At 38.2% G+C, this 24878-nt stretch overlaps 1 protein-coding gene across 13 annotated transcripts in view; it reads left to right on the plus strand.

The window, feature by feature from the left end:
• Positions 1-24878, plus strand: part of DICER1 (dicer 1, ribonuclease III) — a 72477-nt gene that overhangs the window by 19926 nt on the left and 27673 nt on the right. For 3 of the 13 annotated variants that reach the window (XM_074326984.1, XM_074326980.1, XM_074326983.1), the window contains 12 exons: positions 3187-3250; positions 4216-4317; positions 7878-8066; positions 8685-8847; positions 9825-9955; positions 10920-11054; positions 11502-11662; positions 13565-13733; positions 15069-15541; positions 21575-21707; positions 23453-23695; positions 24264-24418. In XM_074326984.1, coding sequence (XP_074183085.1) covers positions 7923-8066; positions 8685-8847; positions 9825-9955; positions 10920-11054; positions 11502-11662; positions 13565-13733; positions 15069-15541; positions 21575-21707; positions 23453-23695; positions 24264-24418 — 1907 coding nt within the window. In that variant the 5' untranslated portion in view covers positions 3187-3250; positions 4216-4317; positions 7878-7922. The remainder of the gene's footprint in view (positions 1-3186; positions 3251-4215; positions 4318-7877; positions 8067-8684; positions 8848-9824; positions 9956-10919; positions 11055-11501; positions 11663-13564; positions 13734-15068; positions 15542-21574; positions 21708-23452; positions 23696-24263; positions 24419-24878) is intronic. The other 10 variants (XM_074326981.1, XM_019746148.2, XM_019746157.2 and 7 more) reach the window with 4 other exon arrangements.

Here is a 24878-nt window from a genome sequence, read left to right on the forward strand (position 1 = left end):
TAGGATTAATAAAACAGTTCAGGCTTTCTTTAAGGAATTCATTATAGTCTTAAGAATTGTTTGAAAACATGGCTCTAGATAGAAATGGTAGTGTGGTTTTTTTAAAAAAAGACCATTTAGTGAGAATTTTCTGTGTTGCAAGCACCTTTTCTCCACCAGGCTTGGTATACGTTCATGACCTTATTTAATCCTCATGAGTCAGGTGTTCCAGGCAAGGAAACCACTGACTGTAGCGAGTGGTAGTGGAGTCTGATAAGCCTTGGTCTTCCTGCCGCTGGACCCTTGCTGGCATTCAGATGGTTTTAAATGAAAGAGACTTAAAACAAAACAAAACAAAAAAAAAGACTTTGCTTTCTAAGTCCCCTGAGTGGCCGTCACTCAGTGCCCCTCCTGCGTTCAGAGGGCCTGTGTGAGGAGGGAGTCACAGTGTACCAGAAAGTGTTAAAAGGCGAGACATTAATTTGACTTAGGAAGGTGGCTTAAACCAGTTGAGACTGTATCTAGCTTTAATTTTGAAAAGGGAGGTTGGTGGGAGTCGTTTTTAAATAACTTGGATCCTTCTGATGTGCAGATTTCTTTTTAATATAGTAAGTGTTTGCCCACTTAGCTCCGTCTTTATTTTTAAAACTCCTTTCCTCAGTATAATTGGGCAGTATATTTTAGGGTTTCTCTAGTATTTAAGTTCCAAAAAGTGGAATTTTGTTATTTGGCATGACTACTACTTGAGAATTGGACTTTTTTTTTTTAAAAGCCAGTGTTGGGGAAATATAATTAAAAACAAAATCTCCTCCCAACCCAGAAAATCTCTCTACAAAGGTAGAAGGAAAGAAAAGTTTTAAACCAGAATGTGGTGTGCATCACAGGCTAGCCCTAAGGAGATGGCAAAGGCAGAAAGAAAGCGTCTATATCTTTCTTCTTTTACATAGCTAAGTGGTTACAACCCGTTACAGCCATGTTTGCAACACAACATTGCTAATTTTCTTACATCGTCATGACTGATGGCGAGCTTTGACAGGTGACAAGTTAGACCCATCTCTTCCTAGGAAACTTGGATATTGGACATTATCTTTCTTGATTACATTTCAGAGATGGCTCTCTGGTCCTTAGGAAACATTCCTGAGAAGTGAGATGGGCTAGCGGTTTATTGAGGTTTTAAAAAGATTCACATACATTTGAAAAGAGTTGAGAAAGAATTCTGTGAAAAAGGGATGGAGGAGTGTCTTCCCTTTACGTTCGACTGGCAGAATTAAGCCTCTTGTTTCTCATTTCCTCTTATACCAACAAGCATATAAACAACCATATAAAGCTGTTACTTCGTATTTGGAGCCAAGGGTGCATTGAGCAATTTAGGCTTGGTTGGAGTTAAAATAATGCCTTGGATCACCTCTATTAGGTTAAACAAAAAAAATTTAACGTCAGTGGCTAGAAGTCTTTTTAAAAGAAAGTGTTTATTAAGCCATTGTTAACAAGAAAGAAGATGGGTCGTGGGGCATGGTGTCTAAACCACCAGCAACAGGGCTAGACAGAAAAGAAAACATGTCCTTTGTCCAGGAGTTTTACAGCATTTTTATACAGGAGGTAGTGGGGAGAAAGGTGGAAGCTGCTCAGGAAGAATTTACATTATCTGCAGACAAAGGGGATGGGAGAAGGTGAAGTGGGGCTTCTGGGGTAGCAGAGTCCAAGGCAGAAGTGTGTGCTGCCCTGGCCAGGTAGGCACGTGGGGTGGTTCATGTGTAACACGAAGCGCAGGCTCCTGGGGTTTGAAGGCGCCTCGCTGTTCTCTCTTTAGAATAATTGGGAAATAGCCACCTGGAAATTAATCCGAAATTCCAACATACACGCAGGAGAGTGAGCAGTCTTTTGTCAGCTGCTCAGTTACTCACAGGCTAACTTCTTTCTCTTTCCCTCTAGCTGCTGTAATTTTAATTTAGAACATCTCAACTTTTTTCTCATCAAACATTGGGAACTAAAAACTCTTCAGACATTTCTCAGTTTTATATGTTAGCTTACAGAAGCACTTTTGGCCGTGTTTTAAGGTTACAGTGTTCATGTTTTTTCTTTTGTTCACTGTGGGACTTTATGGTAGTTGTATGTTTTGGACTTCACAAGAGTAGGAATGAAGTCAGGTCAATAATATCTGTAAAAATAGTGTCAGAATCTGCGACACATCACAACAACATGAATGAGTTGGAAGTTTTCTGTTACCAATTTGGAAAATGTGCACCAGGAAGCTCTAGATGCCTTTCAACTTCAGACCAAAAGGGTTAGCTACGTCTGTTGTTACAGGCCTTTGTGTGAAAGGGTACAGCCATGTACTGGGCTAGATGCTAATGTGGGTTAAGTTTCTTAGTTTATACTAAAACTTGACATTATATCTGGTATGTGGAATATCTCTTCAGCGTTATCTTAAAAGGGCCTAGCAAGCAGGAGTGTGCTTGTTTGTCATTTCAGTTGTGGTCATCAGAATGAGAGAATGTGCCCTACTGGCACTGCACTGTATTATGAATTTAAAATGAGTTGTCATTGGACTTGGCATGTTAACTTGCTAATGCATCTATACAGAATTATCCAGGGAAATGATTTGGATAAGATCAGTTATTTTGTAAATAGTGGAGTTGCAGTGAATTGTAAAGGATTATCAGCTTATTATTTTGGTTATGGCGCTTCTGGAAAAGAGGTGAATGTGAATTAGAAAAAATGTGGAGTGCGATGGTGGTGTATTGAATTTGCATCTTACTTGGTGGCAATATATATGGAATTAAAAGCCAGAGTATGAGGTATCTTCAGAAAACACGAACCAACAAACTGATAGAGAGGGAGATACTTGTATGCTTCTGTAAAGCATGATACTAACTTACCATAGTGTTTAAGTGGTTTTAAAGCCAGATTTCACTGGGGGGGGGGGGGGGATGTAATTTACTGCCAAGAATTCTCCCTTATATCTACTGGATTGTACTAACAACTTTTTAAATTTTTCAGTTGTATTAGAAAATAATAAATACAAATTTTAAAGGGCAGCTCTTTCAGATGTGTGCTGTTTTCTTGACTCCCAAAAGATAAATTATTTTACCAGGGATCTTACTCTGATAAGTTAAATATGAAAATTTGGTTAAGTAGGAAATTTCTTAAAGTTGGCTTTTAAAAATGAGTTGTTTGTTCTAAAATATTCTCTCTGATTGCTTTTAGGTTACCTAGGGTATGAATTAATACAGACTTGGAAACTGAAAGAACTTAGAATCAGCATTTTGAGGTAAATATATACCTACTTAAATAGTGTTAAGGTTTCCCCATTCTGCTTTGTTAACTTATTAGCCAAAGCAATTTGTGTGTGAAATGAGACAGTTGAACCTCCAGCGGAATGTCCTGTAAACAACTAGACTGGACTTAGAGAAGTGAAAAGAGACCACTGTCACTTTGTTCTTCCTGAGCTTGTGCCAGTAGAAGCATTGCAGTCAGTGAGCGAGCATAAGTGGAATCAGGTGTCATGGCCAACAGAATCCGCACTTGTTGATTAAATTAAGCCTTTCATCTCAGTACCTTATGCTTCCTTAGTTTTTGGTTTATAATCTCTATTAGGAGAACCTCCCCTAAATTCAAATTTCTCCACAATATTAACGTTGTTGAACTGTGGTCCTGAGTTCTTTTTTTATTACTGAATTCCGTAAGAGTTCATAGTGTGGATTTAACTGTTCTCTGAGTTTGTGTTTTTAATTTCATTTTGAGAAATTGAAATTGCTCATACATTTTATACACGTATTGCAGACTCATTACCAGGTGATTTGGATTTTTCAACCAAGTCACCTCTTCTGGTGACTCACCTTTATTATTTTTGTGTGTGTGTAAGTGAATTTAGGAAACAACACATAACTTACCCTTTTACTTTTATGCTTTTCAATTTTCCTAATCCCTATCTTTAGGGTTTATTTGTTTCATTTCCTTGTATTTGTTTTGAAATCTTTTTTTGAACTTTTCTCTTTTTCTTTCTCCCAGATCTCTAGAAATTAGGCGCGCTCTTGTTGTACTACGTTCTCTTGTTCTTTGCTTTAGATAACACTTAGTATCCTAAAATAACTCAAATGTCTTTTGTTTAAAATTTAATACAAAAATAATGGCCTTTTATTCAACTCTTCATATCAGTAGGACTCTTATAGATGTGTTTGCATTCAGTTTAAGTACAGGAATTTTAAAATTGGCTATTTTTGCATTTATTTTTAGAGCAGAAGCTTGGGCATGCTGTGATTTTTCCAATAAACTGCTATCACAATGTCAAAATGCAGTTCAGACAACAGCAACACAGGGATGTCAAACATTAAAACGGTAAATCAGCAATTTATCCTATGTGGAAAGACGAAAATAGTTCGTTCGTGTGTTTTACAAAGTTATTTCTAAGTGAGTAATATATGCAAGCTATGAAACAACCTCACCAGTTTTATGAGTGTAAGTTGTTTGACCAGAAATTTAAAATCTGTGATTGAAAAAGTCACGTAGAGTTACTGTTGGCGCTACTAAAGCAGTTAACTGTAGTCAGTTCATCTGTGAAACTGTAGAACTTTACTCACCTTCAGGGATTCAGAGCTTTTCATTAAGGCCAAGTTAAGGGGAAAAAAATCTATTTCAACATGCCAAAGAAAGTAAGAATTGGCAAAATTATAGGTTTTTCTGTTTTCACATTATTGGATTACCCGTTGAATTTTTAAATCTTGAGTTTGATTTCCCTAAATAGGAAGTACATTACTGGGGCCAGCCACTGTATACTAAATGAATGAAAATTAATTTTATATTATGACATTATGGAAAATAAAATGGGGAGGGTTAAATTGCTGTCCTCCCTGTCCTTGCAAATCCTCTCTCCTGCACCACCCTCGAGGAGAGTAGGAATGGGTGGCTGTGGATTTCCAAACCAAATAGAAATATCTCTCGAACTGTCTGTGATGTGTTCTGTATGTTATTGTGTGGACATCATGAATCTCTGATTCAGTTCATCAGATACTTATTTAACTGTATGTATGGGACGTTGTATCAGGAAACGTAAGAGCCGAGGAGAATGAGACAGACAGCTTGTTCTGACGGAGCATTTGTGTCCGTAAAAGAATAAGGTGTGTGTCTCGCTCTCTGAATGCATGCAACGTGCTAGTACTTCTGAGAGGCAACGAGGCTGTTGGAAGGTTTTTATGTCACTCACGTGGACATGATTTTCATTCCACAAACCTGCATCGTATGTTTGCCATGTCCTGGTGTGGTTTGGTGCAGTGTGTGATACAGATACGTGCGAGACATATTCAAGGACTCCTCATCTCGGTGGTCAAACTTACTTTTTAAAACTCTTTGTTTGGAAATAGCCTCAGTCTTACAGAAAAGATGCAAGATTAAGAATGGAACAAAGAATATGTGCTTTACCCCTTTTGCCCCATTTGCTTTATCAGTTGCACACACACACACACACACACACACACTCTGTATGTCTACACTACACGTAGTTTGTTTTTCTGAACCACTTGAGAATAAGCTGCGTACATCATGGCCTTTACCACTTCAGTGTGGATTTCCCAAGAGTAAGGCTGTTCTCTTACATAGCTCATAGCTGTACTGCAGTTAGAACTTAGTGAACTTAACACGTTGTGTACGGATCACGAGAATCTTCACGAGGGATTTCAACCCTGCCGTATGCAACGTGTTAACAATGCTGTTTTCTGGTTTTCTCAGTGGGCTTCAGAATGTCCTTTGTGGCATGGTTCTGCAGTACAGAGTCCAGTCTGACGTTAGTCTCTGCTCTGAGTCGTCATGTCTCTTTATATAGTCTTCTTTAATCTGGAATGCTTTCATAGTTTTTCTTTGTATTTTCTGATATATTTTTGAAGACTACAGTTCTCTTTTAAAAAATAGATCATTATTTTTTAGATAATTTTTTCTGGAGTTATTAATTATGACTAACATCATGTGTCTGAGAAGAAATGGTGACATGGTGATAGTGGTAAAGAGGATGGGTGCTTCTGGTTCCTGGCTGTACATCGTCTCTGGAGGTGGACGAAGGTGGACTTGGGAAGTTATACTGTTGCCCTCTTCTTTTTTTCCCATCTACCACCAGGATTTAGCCTGATTTCCTGACACCTTCTACCATGTATGATTGATCTTAGATTAGCATTTGGGTTGGGTGAGAAATGAGGGGTCAGGCTTACGGATAAATGATCCTAAATCGGAAGCAGCCTCTAGGAAGGAAGGAGACGGATAGAGGGCTCACGTGAAAGTGGCCAGGTGGGAAGTGCCTGCAGGTCTCCGCCTTGGGCCTTCAGTGATCTGGCGGATCTCAGGGAATTAGGTGAAATAGGTTCTTATTTCGGGTTCTTGACAACTGTGTTGAGTGACCAGCTTGAAAGGTGAACCGGAGGGAGTGCATCCTGTGGGCCAGCAGGATTGAGAAGAGTGAACACTTCCTGTGGGGTGAAGGGAGTGGCTGTCGAGTCGGTGGTTGCTGGGGAAATGATCCAGCAAAACTAATGACTTGGTAGATTTTCATATCGTACTCTGAAGATGGCTTTGCTTGTCATCTTCCTCCAAGAAGGGTAATGAGAACGGTTGTACAGCCCGGCCCAGATGCGCTTGCCTTGCCGAGGTCCTTGACTCCTGCAGAGATCACATTTATATTAGTTGGATGGTGAATTCTGGTCAACTGAATTAATCTCTGGAATCCGAATTTGGTGTCCAGCCTGTGCATGAAAAAGGACTACACTTGAGACTTCTTGTTGCATTAGATGCAACAACTTAAGTCACTGTGTTGTCCCATGGTTATAAATTAATTTGTCAGGGGATTCAGAGTTTCTGTTGTCAGGGAACAAAGAGCGGTATTCTTTCTTTCCTGTTTCCTAGAGTAATAACAATGAGCACTCCACAGCAGTGCAGGGAGAAAATTCCCTTCTACCAGCAAGTAAATTCTGCTGACAGTCAGGAAAGCTGATGGGGACTTTCACGTAGAACTTTGAAACCTTAACCCTCTCTGCAGGTTAGGAATTTTAGATGGACCCAATTTTAATTTTGTCATTTTACATAATCACATTTATCTTTGGGAAAGAATACATGAAATACAGAATAGTGTATAGATACCATGACAAAACTTGCATTTCACAGAATGGTGTGCTGTGTTTTAATTTATCTAGGCTATGGTGTATTTTAAAGATACATATTTAGATATCTGATCATCTGTGCTTGGTTGTTGAGAAAAAGGCCTGAGTTCTTGGTCTTTTGAAGAAGAGACTAAATGTTGGCAGGCATTTGAATCCTACGTGTAGGCACAGTGCTAAGAACCTTCTGCATGTTGTCCATTTTATCAATAATAGCATCATAGGCTTGACAAATAGTATTTGAAATATATTTTTATATATATATACATATATATACATGTTTTATATATACATATACTTAAAAGGCACCATACTATACATATTTCCTTTTAAATGTATATTACGGACACAGTTCTATGTAGGTAAATACTGATACTCGTATATATTATCTTAATGGATTCAAAGTATTCTATTATATAGCCATACCATAATTTACTTAGCTAATTTTTTTATTAATACATTTAAAAGTTATGTCTTGTTAGTAATAATGTAGCAATAAATGTTCTTGTACTTATGTCTTCTATACGAGTAGTTATCTGATTCTTTTAGACAAGTTTCTAGGTGGAGGGTTGCTGGGTTGGAGAGTATGGAATGCTTGACTTTTAAAACGATCCTCTTAGATCAAGAAAGAGCTAAAACAATTATAGGAAGAGTTTGAAAAGGCCCTTAGGAATGATATTCTGATGTTTCTCTTGTTTCTGTGCTTTCTTTTGTTTTTAACCCTGCATGGTTGTGTAATGGTATTCTTTTTCCCTTTTGTAGTAAGCTGTGCTAGAACAAAAATGCAATGAAAGAAACACTGGATGAATGAAAAGCCCTGCTTTGCAACCCCTCAGCATGGCAGGCCTGCAGCTCATGACCCCTGCTTCCTCACCAATGGGTCCTTTCTTTGGACTGCCATGGCAACAAGAAGCAATTCATGATAACATTTATACGCCAAGAAAATATCAGGTACTAATGAGAACACTAATACTGGAGCATTTTCACTAAAATGGAATAAATTAGCATATAGTTGACACAACTTATAAAGCTCATTTACCTTTTCAAGCTTTCCTCTTCTGATTAATTTTCTCATTCCAAATACTTTGTTCTTAATAGTCCTTTTCTTTTCTAACATCTGCTGGATAATTGGTTTGATAGTTTTATTTGTGAAGTTCCGTATTTTTGCCCCTCTAAAAACCCCGTTGTTCCTTAACAGCCATTTGGATGTGTCTGTCCTCATGAGCTGGGTTAGAATGGAGATGGGTTTGAACAGCCATGAACTGGCAGAATCACAGTTACTGTAAATTGAGTCATTCGTGTAATTTTAGAGAAACACTCTCTGCAAAAATCGTTCTTAAACTGTAAATGTGTTTCAACATATGTTTATGCAGCACAGCTATATATAACAGGCACTTTAATGCCTCTGATGATTCTCATATAAAGATGTAGAAAGTATCGTTTTTGGCAAACTTATTGGAGGAAGATTTTAGAAAACAGTGAAATTTCCTGAATTCAAACAAAATCCGATTTTCTAACTTTTGTACTTCAGTGAGAAGTGTGTAATCTTCTTTTCCACTGTATTTCCAGGTCGAACTGCTTGAAGCAGCTCTGGATCATAATACCATAGTGTGTTTGAACACTGGCTCAGGGAAGACGTTTATTGCAGTACTACTCACTAAAGAGCTGTCCTATCAGATCAGGGGAGACTTCAGCACACATGGGAAGAGGACGGTGTTCTTGGTCAACTCTGGTAATAAAAAATTATTTTACAGATTTCGTGGAGGAGACTAGATAGGATTTTATAGTTGAGCACATTTTCTCTATGGGCATTAGGTAAAATTATTGCGAGTGTAGCGAGTGTGATGTGTACGTAATGTCTTGTGGAAGCTCTGCTAGCAGAAATATAACAACTTTGTCTTATTTCTTAACTTTATAGTATGTCTCTTAAATGTTAGCCATTTTATTTCACAGGTGTGAAACGTTAGCTTTTCTCCTCAGTGTAATTGCATTTAATTCTGATTCTGCATTGCTTTTGAATGGATGACTTTTGGAACATAATCTAAGTTGTTACAGTTCTTTTCGTTTTTGATGTTTTAGCTTCACAGTGTATGTCAAAAGGTGCTTGATTATGAGATAGGTAACTTTTTGATTGATGATTTTGCTACCTCAGCTGTAGAAAGAAAGTTGATGCTCCTTAATAGTTTAAAATACTGTTTTTTCTGTGTTGGGGATTATATATTAAAATAAAAAGTATAAAATTTGAAGCTGAGCTGTGAGGGTACCAGTAGAACCATGTCACTCCTCTCCTTTTTTTTTAGATTGTCTCAGCATGTGTGCTGTCATGTGCTTTAAGTACATACTAGCCTGTCTTGTTTCTTGGTGAAACAATCTAATTTTATGGAAGAAAACAGGAGGGGTGGACGTGGAATAGTTACCATTCCAGCCTAGAAGTTATGTTCTTAGATTGGGGGAAATCAGCTCTAAAGAGGGAAGGTGATAAAAGGTTCTCTGAAGTGAACGGCAGAAGGCAGGGTGGTGAGTCTGACAAGTACATTTTGGAGGATATAACCTTGGAAATGTGATTTTTAAGTGGGCTATCTAACAAACAGGTGGTTAGGAATAATATATAATAATAAGGGTTTCCGTAACTGTCTTAATCATTAGTAGTCCAGAGGGCCAACTACATAAGATTGCTCATATTTACATGGAATTTATATTTGTAATCAGCAAACCAGGTTGCTCAACAAGTGTCAGCTGTCAGAACTCATTCAGATCTCAAGGTTGGGGAGTACTCAGACCTAGAAGTAAATGCATCTTGGACAAAAGAGAAATGGAACCAAGAGTTTGCTAAGCACCAGGTAAGACTTGTGGAGACTTTCACTCTATAAAGCCCTACAAGTTCTTGACTTGGTTTATGAGATGACCTGTTGCCTTGGTTGTCTGAGTTAGGTTTGAAAACTCGTACTTTCCTGTACTTTGTCATCTAGAAACTAGCCGTGATGGACTCTTTCTCACTGTGAGTTTCATCCTAAAACCACCTAAATTGCTAATTTGTGTTGTTTACTTCATAGGAAAGAAACAGTTTTATAGTGTGACTTATGTGCTTGAAAAGCACAAATTTCTACTACCTATTTTCAACTTGCAGATAACCTGCGTTGAGAAAATTTACTCTTAAGTGTCTTGAAACTGCAGATAATGTCTTGGTTGAGGTCTTTGGGTCCTTGCCAGAGACTTCCTCTAACTTCACGTTTCCAAGTAGCCAGCATGCGTTGGGGGCTTGTGTATTGGTGTTGGCGGATCTGAAATGGTTAAGAGATGCTTCCTAAGTAACCATAAGCATCTGTAGTCTCCTAGTATGCCTCCCATATTGGGTAAAGTCCTTGTTAAAAAAGCATACAGAGGTCCACAGAATGGTAAGCTATAAAAAGAACATTTAGTTTGTATCATCTTCCAGAAACCTTGTCAGTTCAACAGAAAAAAAGGGAAAAAGTAGTGTGAATTGTTTTGTGATTTAAATTGACAGGTCTCATTTGTCAAAATATGACTGTGGGAACCTGAACACTGAAATAGATTTAATAGATTTGTCATAAAAACATGGTTTCCATTATCGAGAATTTTTTCTCTTAATCTGTTTTATGTTTTCCTAATTCTACTTCTTGGTTCCAAAGTATGAGCTTCCAGACATTTAGAATTTTTGTTTTAATTTTGACTAAGGGATTTTTTTAGTCTTCATGTATGTACAATGGCACCATAATCTCCTTTCATATAAGTGTATCGGCAGATGAATGCTACGTTTGTATCTTGATGTCGGTTTTATTTTAGGTTCTTGTTATGACTTGCTATGTCGCCTTGAATGTTTTGAAAAATGGTTACTTATCACTATCAGACATTAACCTTTTGGTGTTTGATGAGTGTCACCTTGCAATCCTAGACCATCCCTACCGAGAAATTATGAAGGTAAGTTTTTAGATTTTATTAGTCTTAATAATTCATGTCAAATTACTGAGTATAAGCCATGTTTTTATATATCAAAACAATAACATTAGTTACCAGTTTTGGGAACTTGGTTCCAGTGTATGAATGAATGAATATAAAATTAATGTTAATTTATATCTATAATCTAGAATACTAAACTATAATAAATAATGTATAATCTCTATCTGTAATAAAATTTTAAACAATATTAATAAATGAATTACGTACTTTGTCAAGTGAATTGGATAATGTCATAGTGTATTTAAATATGCCTTTTTGATAAACGGATCTTTTAAACAAGCTATAATAATACCATAAGTAATACTTTTAGTATTCGTCAGTCTTTTTGACGTGTTTTAATATGGTGATGTCTCTTTTTATGCCTTTGCAAAATGAATTTCTCACTGTCAGTATCTTTTATTATGTTAGCTCTGTGAAAGTTGTCCATCATGCCCTCGTATTTTGGGACTAACTGCTTCCATTTTAAATGGGAAATGTGATCCAGAGGAATTGGAAGAGAAGATTCAGAAACTGGAGAAAATTCTTAAGAGTAATGCTGAAACTGCGACTGACTTGGTGGTCTTAGACAGGTATGCACTTCAGAGGCCTTGGCTGTGATGCGATGAGCTGTAACTGAGTTTAAGCCTTCAGTATCTTTGTTGGAGCCTTGCAGATAGTACCTGTTTAAGGGAACAAATGACTGTTAAAAGGCATGAGCAAGGCTAACAGTTCTTCATCAGGACAGTGAAGGCAAAGATCTAACCTTGTTTCCACAGAGAGTAGCAGATGGAGGTGTTTCTGCCTTAAGAGAGGATATTGCATAAACGCGGGCCCTTTGTATTTGCTGATAGCGGCAAGGACTGGGAGCTTGGACCGTACATTCGTGGTCTTTTCTGTCAGTGTGTGTGCTTTGTCGTTCTGACCTAAATGTCCCACATGCTTGGTTTGAAAGAACATTATGAAGAGAATTCAGTTTTACAATGTGCTTTAAAACGATTGGAAACACCCTGTACTTTTGAAAATGGGTGTGAATTTTCTGAGAAAGATGTTTATAATTTCTAGGTTTGTCTCTTTTTGAGGAGGTTGCTATTTTGAGTTTCATTAACACACACACACTCACACACACACTGTCTCTCTTTTTTGTTTAAGTTGGTGGAAGGGAGCCTGTATAAATTAGGTTTTTAAATAAATCTAATTCAATTCATGTTAAAATACCTTTATATCCTTGGTAGATGTATTCTTTAATAAGGCTAGCGATTACTTAGTGGTGGTTCTTGGAATAGATATTAATAATAAATAGAGAAGAGTGATTTCTCAGGAGTTAAGTCAGACGTGGGTTTTGAATACTCGCTCCACTAATTGTAAGCTGTGTGCCTTAAAGTGAGTCATTTACTGTCCCCAAAATGACATTGACAGTCAGGGGATTCTTTGATGATTAATTACATTGATACATGGAAAACACCTTGCAGTGTGCCTGTCATTTAGTTGAATTTGGAGAAATTTCTCTTTGAAGAATGAGAGGAAAAGGTAACGTTTCAGGGGCGTGGAAATGAGGCGTCCGAATGCCTATGAAATACAGGCCTCATGACCTTTAGGACGTGCCCTTTCTGACGTCCTGACCCAGAGTGTCCTGTGATGTAGCAGTAACAGGCTGTTCTTTTGCTTTTATTGGGCCTGAATGAGGATGGTGGGCCTGTACTACTGACATCTTCCGAAGTAAAGCATTTACATCTTAGAGCATTTCAGTAAAACTGATTAGTAATGTGTTGAATTTGGCATTACCTAGTTCTCTAAATATGATTCTTTGGTTAAGTATAAATTCTGGTTGAGAATAATGAAAACTGTAGTATTTAAGTATGTCTTTACTGTATTTTTTTCCTTCATTCATCATTGTATGTGCTTTTAGAATATTATGTGCCATTCTGGTTGTCATATTTTATGAAAGGCATGAAAGATCCAAGGAATTATATCATAATTAATTGAAAGTTGGGGGGAGCTTTTCTTAATTAGGATATGTTAAAAACACATGAAAAACAAAATTGACATTTACAAATGCTAAAAGTTTCAAATAGTATGGGAATGGATAAATTGAATGATGGCATTTTCCCCCGTGATCTACCCACCGCCTCGTTCCCCCCCATCCCTGACTTCTGCTTCTGAGAAATAATCACTATTGAGTTTCTCGAGTATTTTGACCAACATGGTTCCTAAGGGGCAAGCGTAAAAGTCTGAACCTAAAGTATAAAATAGAAAACCTGAGATAATTATGCAATCACAAAATTCTTTGACCATCAGCCTTCTGCAGTCATTCCTTGAGCCTCAACAGGCAAACAGAGTATCGGCAAAGCAAGCGCCGTGTCAGGAAGGCTTGTACGCCAAGTGGGCGTACAAACCAAATGTAGAGGTTTCTTTTATGGTTTAGATGTGTAATGGCTCATAATTCTGTAGTGAATTGATTGTAGTGTCGACAACTTTTGTTTCTGATGTTCAAGATACACTTCTCAGCCATGTGAGATTGTGGTGGACTGTGGACCATTTACGGACAGAAGTGGGCTTTATGAGAGACTGCTGATGGAATTAGAAGAAGCACTTAATTTTATCAATGACTGTAACATATCTGTACATTCGAAAGAAAGAGATTCTACTTTAATTTCTAAACAGGTAAGCATATACAAAGTAAGTATAGGAGGTATAATAAAAGGTTTCTGTTTATTTTTAATATTGAAGGGAACATATGCTTCTAATGAGGCTATTTTCTATATATGTTAGCTTAAGGCCTTACCTCCTTATCTCTTTGGACATTCTTCATTGAACATATGTTAGGTTGAGGTTACTATTACCTGACAGACATTTCTATTATTAAGTATGGACCTCCCTGATTTAAGAGATGAGTTAGGATTCATGTCATGGTTATTGAAATAAAAGAAGTGAGTCCAGTTTTTTCATTTCTTGGTCAGATGAGTTAGTTCCTGCTCACACCCTAGGGCTAAAGGAATTCTGCTGCTGCTTCCTGGTGCATAACTGGATCTGAACTTGTCAGCCCTGAATGCGATCCAGCTTTGAGAAGAGATCCCTTAGGATAGTGGTTCTCAGAAGTGTGCACCCAGACCCCCCTGGAACTTGTTGCAATGCACATCTGAGGGTGGGGTTCCGCGGCTGAGATTGACAAGCCCTCAGTTATCCTGTTGCACTGAGACTTAAGAACCTTTGTCCTAGGAGTTGGCAACCCTTGTGAATGTTCACACTGGGTTGCATCTGCATCTCAATTTCTCTCCTGATTTTTTCTGAACCAGAGACACCCACACACTTCTCAGCCCTTGAATTTTTCTTAAGTCCATGTTCAACCCAGTGTGTCTTTCATTTGCCTGCAGAAGATTCCTTAGTGATAGCCCAGCTATGGATTTCCATTCTGTTCTGAGCCGGGGTTGTAAGGTTTAGGCGTAAAGTTAAAGGAAAATTGTCTTGCTCTTTGATACCTAAAATAAAATGACTTATAAAATGACTCTGCTGTATAATTCCTTTCCTAGTTACCTGGCAGTAAATGACTCAGTTGTACTTCTAACTAACTAATCACAGATCTAAAATTAAGTTTTATTAACTTTATACAATTGCGTCTTTTAATTTCTATCATTTGATAATTTTTTGCTGGGGCAAATAAAAGGATGGTTCTGGACATATACAGAGGGTGCCAAAAAAATGTATACACATTTTAAGAAAGGAAAAAAAACTGTATTAAAATTGTAATACTCAATATATACCAATAACAAAAGATGAATACAAATCATGTGTATACATTTTTTTGGCACCCCCGGTATATGAAAAGGTAGAACTTGAACAGACAGACCACTGACCCTCCCCCAACCTTGGGGAATTAACCCCAGTGTTGATATTGGTGGGGTAGATGTATTTTGAAGGGCAGACTGAAGACAGCTGAAACCCCAGCAGAAAATGCTACATGATCATCATTTAGCGTTTGGCTCTTGCATTTTTTTGTAGATACTGTCAGACTGTCGTGCGGTGTTGGTAGTTCTGGGACCCTGGTGTGCAGATAAAGTAGCTGGGATGATGGTAAGAGAACTGCAGAAATACATCAAACACGAACAAGAGGAGCTGCACAGGAAATTTCTATTGTTTACAGACACTTTCCTACGGAAAATCCATGCACTATGTGAAGAGCACTTCTCACCTGCCTCCCTTGACCTGAAATTTGTAACTCCTAAAGTAATCAAACTGCTGGAAATCCTACGCAAATACAAACCATATGAGCGACAGCAGTTTGAAAGCGTTGAGTGGTACAATAACAGGAATCAGGATAATTACGTGTCTTGGAGCGATTCTGAGGATGATGATGAGGATGAAGAAATTGAAGAAAAGGAGAAGCCAGAGACAAATTTTCCTTCTCCATTTACCAATATTTTATGCGGAATTATTTTTGTGGAAAGAAGATACACAGCAGTTGTCTTAAACAGGTAAACCTCTGGGATTACCATCTCTTCCCGTAGGAGAACAAGGCACTTGGTTTTGTGAAATGATCGCTGTGATGGCTTTAAGAGCCGGCAGAAGTGTTGTGTAAGTGTCGTCACATGGCACCATCAGTGTAAGGTTCATGTGTAATGTCTCACGGGTTGGCAGGGAGGATGTGTGTGTACAGTAGCTTCCCCATAAGGCTAGCTTTGACTGGTTTTTCCTTAAAGGATGCTAATCCACTCTAATCCATCTAAAATAGAGAGCAGGCATAGAAAAATTAAGTTAAAATAAAGTATTCCTTGTTTTGTATTCAATTATTAGATTCAGTTCAGATATTTATCAATATGTGGTTGTGTAGACATTGTGTGAGCATCCCACACCAAGCTTTCTCCAGAAAGTGATCTTCAGATGAGTTTTGTCTGGGTGTCATTGTGGCTAATTTTTTTGTTACCTTTTTTCTCTTAACAAATGTCCATTCAAGTTTGCAAATTTGTAGTGGAAAAAAGTTTACAACAGCTGGATTTGCAATTTGGATTGGTTCACAGGTTATATATTAAAAGTTTTCTGAATCAGGAGAAAATAAAAATATTAGGGAAGCATTTGGAGAATATTGGCAAAGGTGAGAGTGAATCTAAATTAGGTTGTGGGTTTTCTCTCACTCACCCCCCTTTTCAATAGAGGTTTCTTTCCTGAATATAGACAGAGCCAAGGAGCTATGCTTCAAATTGGTGTCACATGGTCACCTAATGTCTAGTTCTTTTGGTTTGTAGATAGATGCTCTGTTTATGAGGGCCAAAAACAGGGTTTTTATTTTGTACTTCAGACAATTCACTTTTCTACGCGATCCATTAATTGGCCAAAGTTGATCCCTAAGAGGCTTTTCTGCAAGTAGTGATCTCTGAGGAGAAATTAAGCTTTGTTTCCTGAGGTAATTTGGGATTTTTTTTCTAAACTGCTTCTGACTGGTTTGGGATTTTTAAAAACTTACTTGAGTAACAAGAAATTGGACTCTGGGGTCGTCATCTGGTGGTTTTCAGTCTGGTGATTTTCATAGTCGTTGGGCCTGGTCCTTGCGATGAATACAAAGTAACATAACCTGAGGTGGTGAATTACATTGAAATCAGAAGTTTAAGGTTAGAAAGGGACGTCACTGACTGTCTAATCCAACCCACTTATTTTTATAAAAAAGAGAGGGGCTCCAGAGGAAAAGTGATTTGCTCTGAGTTAAATTGCTACTCAGTGGCAGAGACAATTCAGGAATCCTGACATCCTACCTCCTAGTTTCCAGTCCACTGTGCACTCATCGTGCCCCTGGGCACCACAGAGCCCTAAGCCCGAGCTTTACGGTGGGAAGGCTGCCAGGAGACAGACCTGGGAGAGCGGGTCTGGTGGGATTCTTTCTTAGAATGGGGGAAAGGCATCTCAGCGGTCAGAAGAGTTTAATATTGGCAGTTCTAAGCCTAGTTACAGACGTACTCCCTGCCCCCTTACAGGATGGTTTACGAATTAAATACATTTTCTGGGGCTCGGAGAGTAGAAATGGGGGTTTATTGTCTTCCTTGCTGCTCTTGACGTAAGTTTTTAGGTGTGCCAGTTTTCATTGCAGAAGTATTAGTCTGAAAAGGTTTATCAAAAATCAATCAGGTCCTTCCTGTTGACTTTAAGGATCAGATTAATTGTGATCAACTTTCATAAAATGTGGCTGGAATTTAGTGTTGGATGATGAAGCAAGAGCGGTTTGAGGGTTGACTTTATGAGTAGCTAATTAAATACACAATAGAGGTCTTGTTCCACTAAGCTTTTTAATAAGCTTAGAAAAACTTCCTGAAATCCAGATTCTTTCCTTCCATCAATTTAATGGGAGGAAAGACCCTTTTTCAGTGAACAGTTTCATGGGAGTATAAGCTATTGTAATACACAGGCAATTTTCTCCTCTCCTAATTAAAAAACTAAATCACAGCTACTTCTATATACAATGTTAAGCATGTATGCAGTCTTAGGTTTATAGTTTTCCTTTTGCCTTATATACAGGGCTTTATGGTTTATCTTTATATTTTAAAATTTTATAACACTCCATGAGGGGCGAAGGTAGGTATTTTTACTGTATTATAGATGAGGAAACTAAGAGTCAGTTTGTGACCCTCCCAATATAACACTGATAATCAGTTGGCAGAAAATAGCTTCCCCTCTCCAAGTCCAGTGCTCTTTTCACTGTGTGATTTACTAAGTATTGTGTGACATGGACGATGGACAAACTTGGGTTCACATGCTCTTTCTTAGCCCTGCCCCCATTTCCCTAATAACTTTTTGTTTATAGAAAAGTTGAAAATATATCACAGAGTTCCCCTATACCCTCCTACCTGGTTTCCCCCATCTCTTGTATTACTAACATCTTAACGTTCTCATGGGACATTTGTCACAACTAAGAAACTTAACATTGGTGTATTACTATTCACTAAACTCCAGACTTTATTTGAGTTTTGCCAGTTTCCCCCTTACTGTCCTCTGTCCTTTTAATCCAGGGTACCACACTGCATTTAGTTGTCATGTCTCCCCTAGTCGCCTGTGGTCTGTGACAGTTCTTCAGACTTTCCCTGTTTTTGATGACCTTGACAGTCCTGAGGAGTCCTAGTCAGGTATTTTATAGAATGCCTCTCAATTTGAATTTGTCTGATGTTTTTCTTAGAATTAGACTGGGCTTTTAGAATTCGGAAGACGACCACAGAGATGAGGTGTCTTTCCCATCACATCTTATCAGGGGTCATGGTCTCAACATGAAATATCACGGTGATGTTAAACTTTTATCACATGGTTATGATAGTGTTTGCCAGGCTTTTCCTCCGTAAAGTTACTGTTTTGCCCTTTTCTTTATTCTTTGGAAGCAAGTCACAAAGCCTAGTTTATCCTGGGAGGGAGGGATTAACCTACTTTCCTGGAGAGGAGCATATTTATGTATATTATTAAAATTCTTCTGTTAAGGAAAACCTGTCTCTTTTATCCCATTTACCTATTTATTTTATATTTATTGAATCATGTTCTTTTATCAGTATGGACTCATGTTTGTTTATTTTGTGCTTTGGCTTATAATCTAATGCTACGCTGCTTTGTTGCTCAGATTGTTCCACCTGGGCCATTGGGAGCTTTGAGTTGGCTCCTGTGTCCCTTTTTTTGTTTGTTTCAGGTGTACAAAACAATGTACTAGTTGGACATTTATAACCCTCACAAAGTGATAACCCTCTTGACATGCCCTCATCCTTTCATTTGGGAGCGTTTCCTGTCTGGCACTCCACGATGCGTCAGGCTCTTGGGGTTCCCCTGCTCTGGCTGTAAAAGTCAGTCATTTCTCCAGGGGGCCTGGTTCCTTTTATCTGTACCCACTTTTTAGTTGTATATTTTGTGACAGTTACTTTTTAAAGCCTCAGCATCTCCATCTGTAAAATAGAATAATAGCTCCCTCTCCCATTGGGTTGTTAATAAGCGACAGTATAAAAATGGCTTTTATCACCTGACCCACACTAGGTGCTAATTTCTCATGCATACGTTTGGGGAATACAGTATCAGTGTATTATAACTATCAGTGATAGTTTTTTAGTAAGATCATAAAGGAATTACATTTGATTTTTTCTCACATTGATAAGAAAATATAAGGAATAAGGGACACTATTAAGCGTCTTGTTAATGACATATGTCAGTACCTGGCAGACATATCAGATGATAAATGCTTGTATCTTTGAATTTTTTTCCCCTTATGGTGGTCTGTGTAAATGACCACGTTTGATCAAATCACAGTTTTCAATAGTACATTTACTGGTGTTTGAACTGTAGCATACACATTTCCTGTTTGGGGCCATGCTATTTCCAATAACTGGGGAGGCTACGTGCATTTGCACACAATGTGATCTGTGGGGATATGCCAGCTGCGGTGAGTTAGGTACAGAGATTGAAGGTAAGCATCCAGAAACTCTTAGTTTTGTCTGCTGCATATAATACAGCAATAATGCTTTTTAAGTTTCATTTTGTTAGTAGTTAATTTTCAAAGACAGTGGTCTCTGATGGATTTGAAATTGCAGCTCTTTGCTGCAGATAGTTTCAGAAGCTCTGTGCACTAGAGAACAGCAGCATAGTTTATCAGACAGCTTGCTTGTGAAATAACTCACACAAATTCAGTTAAGAGGCAAAAGAAACAAGTCACACTTTGTCTTACCAGTTCTGGGGTACCATGAAATCGACAAGCAGTCTGGGCTACTGGGAAGCCCCTGACGACGTAGGCCTGTTTCGTTTCTCTGGAAGCCTGCGGCTTTGTTTGCACATGCTCAGGCATCCCTGCAATTCATCTGATAGAGAAATACGTTTTTTCTCTCTAAACATTATCAGCCGAGGTATATAGCAGTTAATTATTGCTTATAAGAGACTGTTTATTAATATGCATGTTGTCTGTTCTGTTCTCTGCAGTATTAATGCGAGTTTCATTAAGGAGAAATAAATTTACTGCTTCTTCCATTTCTCAGCTAATTAAGTCTGCCAGATTCATCATTTTGGCAAAGTAAAGTACATTCTTTGCCTAATTAAGAGTAACTCAAAATGCATTTTTGTTACCTCTGTTGCATTCGAATTGGTGCTTGTTTACATAAACTAAATTTTAGAAGTACATATTCTAAGAATTTCATATTTTAGATTTTGGGACATGCTATTTGCATGTAACAGAGCTTTCTGTTAGTGACATAAGTTTATTATAATAACTAGACCAAGCTTGGAACATATTGAGGAAGTTTCTGATTCTGAACATTTTAAGTACTTGAATTTTAGACAGGTCTCAGATTAACCTGGACGTGCCAGGGTTTTGCTGTCTGGAGACAGGAAGATATTTTAGATGGCCACTCAAGGTTTCTTCCAGCTCTTTGATATTAGTCTGTTTCATGTATTTAGGGAGGGACAGGGGAAGAATGGTTTGACTTAAAAATGCAATTTTCTATTAGGAATTTATACTATGTTGTATGACTTCAGAAGAACCATATGGAATCACTTACGTCAGGTGTGGAACCATTTATCCTGTGTGCTGAGTTTTTGAATGTGGATATTTCCAAAATAGCTGTAATGGCAACACTAACTGTTAACCTTCTGTACCCGTGTAATGTGATCTCATCCGTAGCTCTTTTCCATTTCTCAGCTAGAAGGCCAGCCTTAGGTTACGGCGGCGTTCTAGTTAATGCAGAGAGGAGCAGGCAGGAAGAGGGTCTTTCTCTTTCCTCACGTGGTGGGATGGGGACTCAGGCATTGCTGTGCTGAAGTCCAGGCAGTGTTCTGTTACACAGGACTGTGCTCAGTGCCCGGGGACAGGGACAGGGAAGTGTTGGGCATGAAGATCGTCATCAGTAGATGCAGGCATTTCTTTGTCTAGAGCTCCACTTCCGACTTATCCATAAGGGTGATAAAGGTGTCGGGTAAGGTGGGAGGAGCTAACCACGCCTCTTCACGCACAGCTGGAACTCGCTTTTTACGTGTAGAGGGAGAAGGAAGGTTTCTTTTGCTGTAGAAGTTCTCCCTTTGCTGTCAGGGTGTTCGGTAGTTCTTCTGTGGAAGCATGGCCACCGGGACAAGGCCGTGAGTGATGCCGCGAGGTGTGCGTGCGTTTCTAGAAGGCAGTGAGCTTTCAGGGAAGTGTGTGTGGCCCGAAGGAATCCGCATGAGGAATCCACGGTTCTCTCTGCCTGGCTCTGTCCCTTGCGGGGCCACATTTCTCTTAAGTCATCGCTGCCAAATTAGAAAGTTTGAGGTGCGATGAGTATTTCATTCATTGGTATAAAGAAACCCTGTATTTGGCGTTAGGAGTACTACTTGGTCCACACATCTGCTCAGTGCAGGGTGGCAGTGATTGTTGTTTAAGCCAGTTGAAAAAAAATACCAAGACCCTTTTGTGTTAGGTATGTTGGCAAAAAATACATGTATTTCCACTTTCAGGGAGACCTTACAAACAAAGGTTTACATTTGTTTTCCCTCAGCAATGCTTAACTTCCAAATGTATATAATTTTCTTAGATTGATAAAGGAAGCGGGCAAACAAGATCCAGAGCTGGCTTACATCAGCAGCAATTTCATAACTGGACACGGCATCGGAAAGAACCAGCCTCGTAACAAGCAGATGGAAGCGGAGTTCAGAAAACAGGAAGAGGTAACTTACATTAAAATAATGGTACAGGGACCATTTTCAGAACATAGCAGACCAGCTCTGCCTGTAGGCACTCCCTTTCTTCATCGCTCCTCAGCATCTTCTGGTACAGAATACTTGCTTGTAATTAGAGTAGCCGTCTCCTCCGAGGCAGCTGTATAGTGATTTATGATTTCAGAATTAGAATAGCTGTCTGATAACTCAACTTTGTGTCTTAACTGCTATCAACCATTTCATTTTCCTTTGTTGGACTGATGACACACAATTACATTTTGTAGTAAAACAGCATGTGTAACCATAACTCCTGTCGACTCCATATGACGCTGAAGCAACTAACTGAAAGTTTTTCCTAGAAAGTGTTTTGTTTTTCATAAAGATTTTGGCTTAGTGTTTTTCATGCTTTTTAAGAGTTTAATGTAGGAAATAGCATTCTAAAGACGCGAAAGCCTAATCTAGTGTTCTGGCTCACACACAAAAACTTTTCATTTAAAATTTGTTATTTAAACTTAAAAGTAACAGAATAATTCACATTGATGTCATTTTCTACATCATAGCTTTTTGATAATATTCCAAGTTTGGGGAGTCCAATAGTCAGAGTCTGATTGATCTGTGTAAAACCCAACTTACTTTATTATCTAACTTCATTATGTAACTTAACCTGGATTGGGAAACAATGTTATTTTAAATTTAGTATGAAAAAAGTTTTCACTTTATTTTTTAATTAGTTCTGATTTTTTAAATTGAAAATTCCCAAGATTCCAAAAAATAAGTGATGCCTTGCTTGTAATTTTTAATTCAAAGTGATTAGGGATTTTAGTGAAAGAATTTTGGCATCTTTGGAGCGACGTTGGCTCATCTCACGCACGTAAAACACCATCATGGGGGTCAGCATGTCAGCAGGACTGCAGAAGTGGATTCACCTCGTCACTTTGTTGAGTTAGATTGTTTTAAAATTGGAATCGATTAATTAAATAATTTATTCATTCAATAAATGTGGAATTAATGAGGTAAGGACTGGATACATAATTTCAGCATGTAAATTTTTTAAGGCTCCCCGAGAAGTAATTCTTCAGACAGACCCGTGCTTTATGGTTAAGGACCTCTAAAAGAGGTAATTTAAGAAGATTACCTACCTGCTCTGGAACTTACACTAGCTCTTTCTTATTGATCGTTTAAATACCATAATAAACTGCACGTTAGGTGCTTCAGCCCCCTTCATTTCTCTTCCCTAGTTCATTATTCATTACTGTCAAGTGGAGTCATTACTTTTGTTAAACATGTTTACTTGATTGTTCACTCAACTTTCAAGCCATTCCTGTGCTTTGCACCCGGATGCCCTTGTCCCTGGCTTCCTCACATATTTAAGTGACTTTTACCTACTAGGAACTGCTGTAGTCACTGGAATATACAGTTGACCCTTGCACAACGCGGGATTAGAGTTAGATTCTCTTGTGGTCATTAAAGAAGCCGGCGCCTTCAATCTGAACGTTTTCTGTGATTTGTACACAGGCACTTCTGTAAAGTTGAAAGGCACTTTGATTTTTCAAGTTATGTGCAGTTGAAAATTGTCATTAACTCACAGTTTCATGCATCTCGAATTTTGTTTGATGTCCTCTTTAGCCTGGCCTTTAAAGACTTTGCATGCCCTGAGTATGTAGCAGAAATGACAGTTGTCACTTATTTTTATTACATTGTTTTCTTTGGAAAATTTATTAGGATTGCCTTTTTTTTTGGTGGATTTTTTTCAGGTACTGAGGAAGTTTCGAGCACATGAGACCAACCTGCTTATTGCAACAAGTATTGTGGAAGAAGGTGTTGACATACCAAAGTGCAACTTGGTGGTTCGCTTTGATTTGCCCACAGAGTATCGATCTTACGTTCAATCTAAGGGAAGAGCAAGGGCACCGATCTCTAACTATATAATGTTAGCAGATACAGACAAAATAAAAAGTTTTGAAGAAGACCTTAAAACGTACAAAGCTATTGAAAAGGTAAGATGCAAAAATTAATGCAGAATCTTTTTTTTTACCTGCATAGAAATAGAGAAAAACAGTTCTGTGTATAGAGAACAGTCTCAATAGGGGTGTGCAATTAAAAAGTTGAACATAATTACAAAGAGCCAGCAGTATTTTACAAAGTGAAAGCTCACCATAAAATAGTGAAAATGGTTGGATGGATTATTGAGGAAGAGTGCCTGGGAAGTGTACTGTTGGTGTGGACAGTGTAGTAACAGTTGACTGAGTTGTGGAGTAATTTGAGAGTGATGACATAGTTCCTATACTCATGAAAGACTGTCACGTGTGTGTGTGTGTGTGTGTGTGTGTGTGTGTGTGTGTATGTAGGGACAGTACAGTGTAAACCTTGCCACTGTATAATGAGTGTCTCCACATGATTGATGCTGGGAGGAAGGTTCTGGAGCAGGTGTCTAGAGCATTGAGCCGTGTTAGGAGAGAGGTTCCATGTCAAGGGAGTGTTTTCTGTAGGCACAGAGGTAGACAACCAGCATATGGCCAAGAAGGCATTTGTCCTCATCATAAATTCTGTTTGTAAAATGTTCAGATCTTGAGAAACAAATGTTCCAAGTCAGTTGATACGGGTGAGACTGACATTGAGCCTGTTGTGGATGATGACGACATTTTCCCACCATACGTGTTGAGGCCTGATGATGGTGGTCCACGAGTCACAATCAACACGGCCATTGGACACATCAATAGGTACGGTAGGAACTCCTTTGCATGGGAAACCTATGAGTATTGCGAGATTTAAGTCTAAACTTGTAAGTATTGTATTGTTTACCTTTTGCAAACAGTCACCAATCTTTCCATTTATGGCCTATATTGATGTCAGAAGGAAAAGAAGTTGCCTTTTTCTATTTATTCTTCTTTTTGGTCAAAAGCCAAAAGCAGTATTGTGCAGTAATAAATATTTAGTGCTCATTGTCAAGGCCGATATAATGAAGGTGTGTTTATTTTAATTAGATTTAATTTAATTTTACAAAGTTCAGTAATGTTTTTCTGAATTCTGAACTTTGTTTTGCGCCATGACTATTGGGGAATGTTGAGTTTTCTATCAGCAATGATTTAAGATTATGATAAATTAACTTGTATTTTTGAGTATGCTCTAATTTGTTTCTGTCCTGAGTTGGTAGTAACATTTCTAAGAACTGAGAAAAGC

The sequence above is a fragment of the Rhinolophus sinicus genome, linkage group LG03, assembly GCF_036562045.2.
Source record: "Rhinolophus sinicus isolate RSC01 linkage group LG03, ASM3656204v1, whole genome shotgun sequence".
NCBI classification, from domain to species: domain Eukaryota; kingdom Metazoa; phylum Chordata; class Mammalia; order Chiroptera; family Rhinolophidae; genus Rhinolophus; species Rhinolophus sinicus.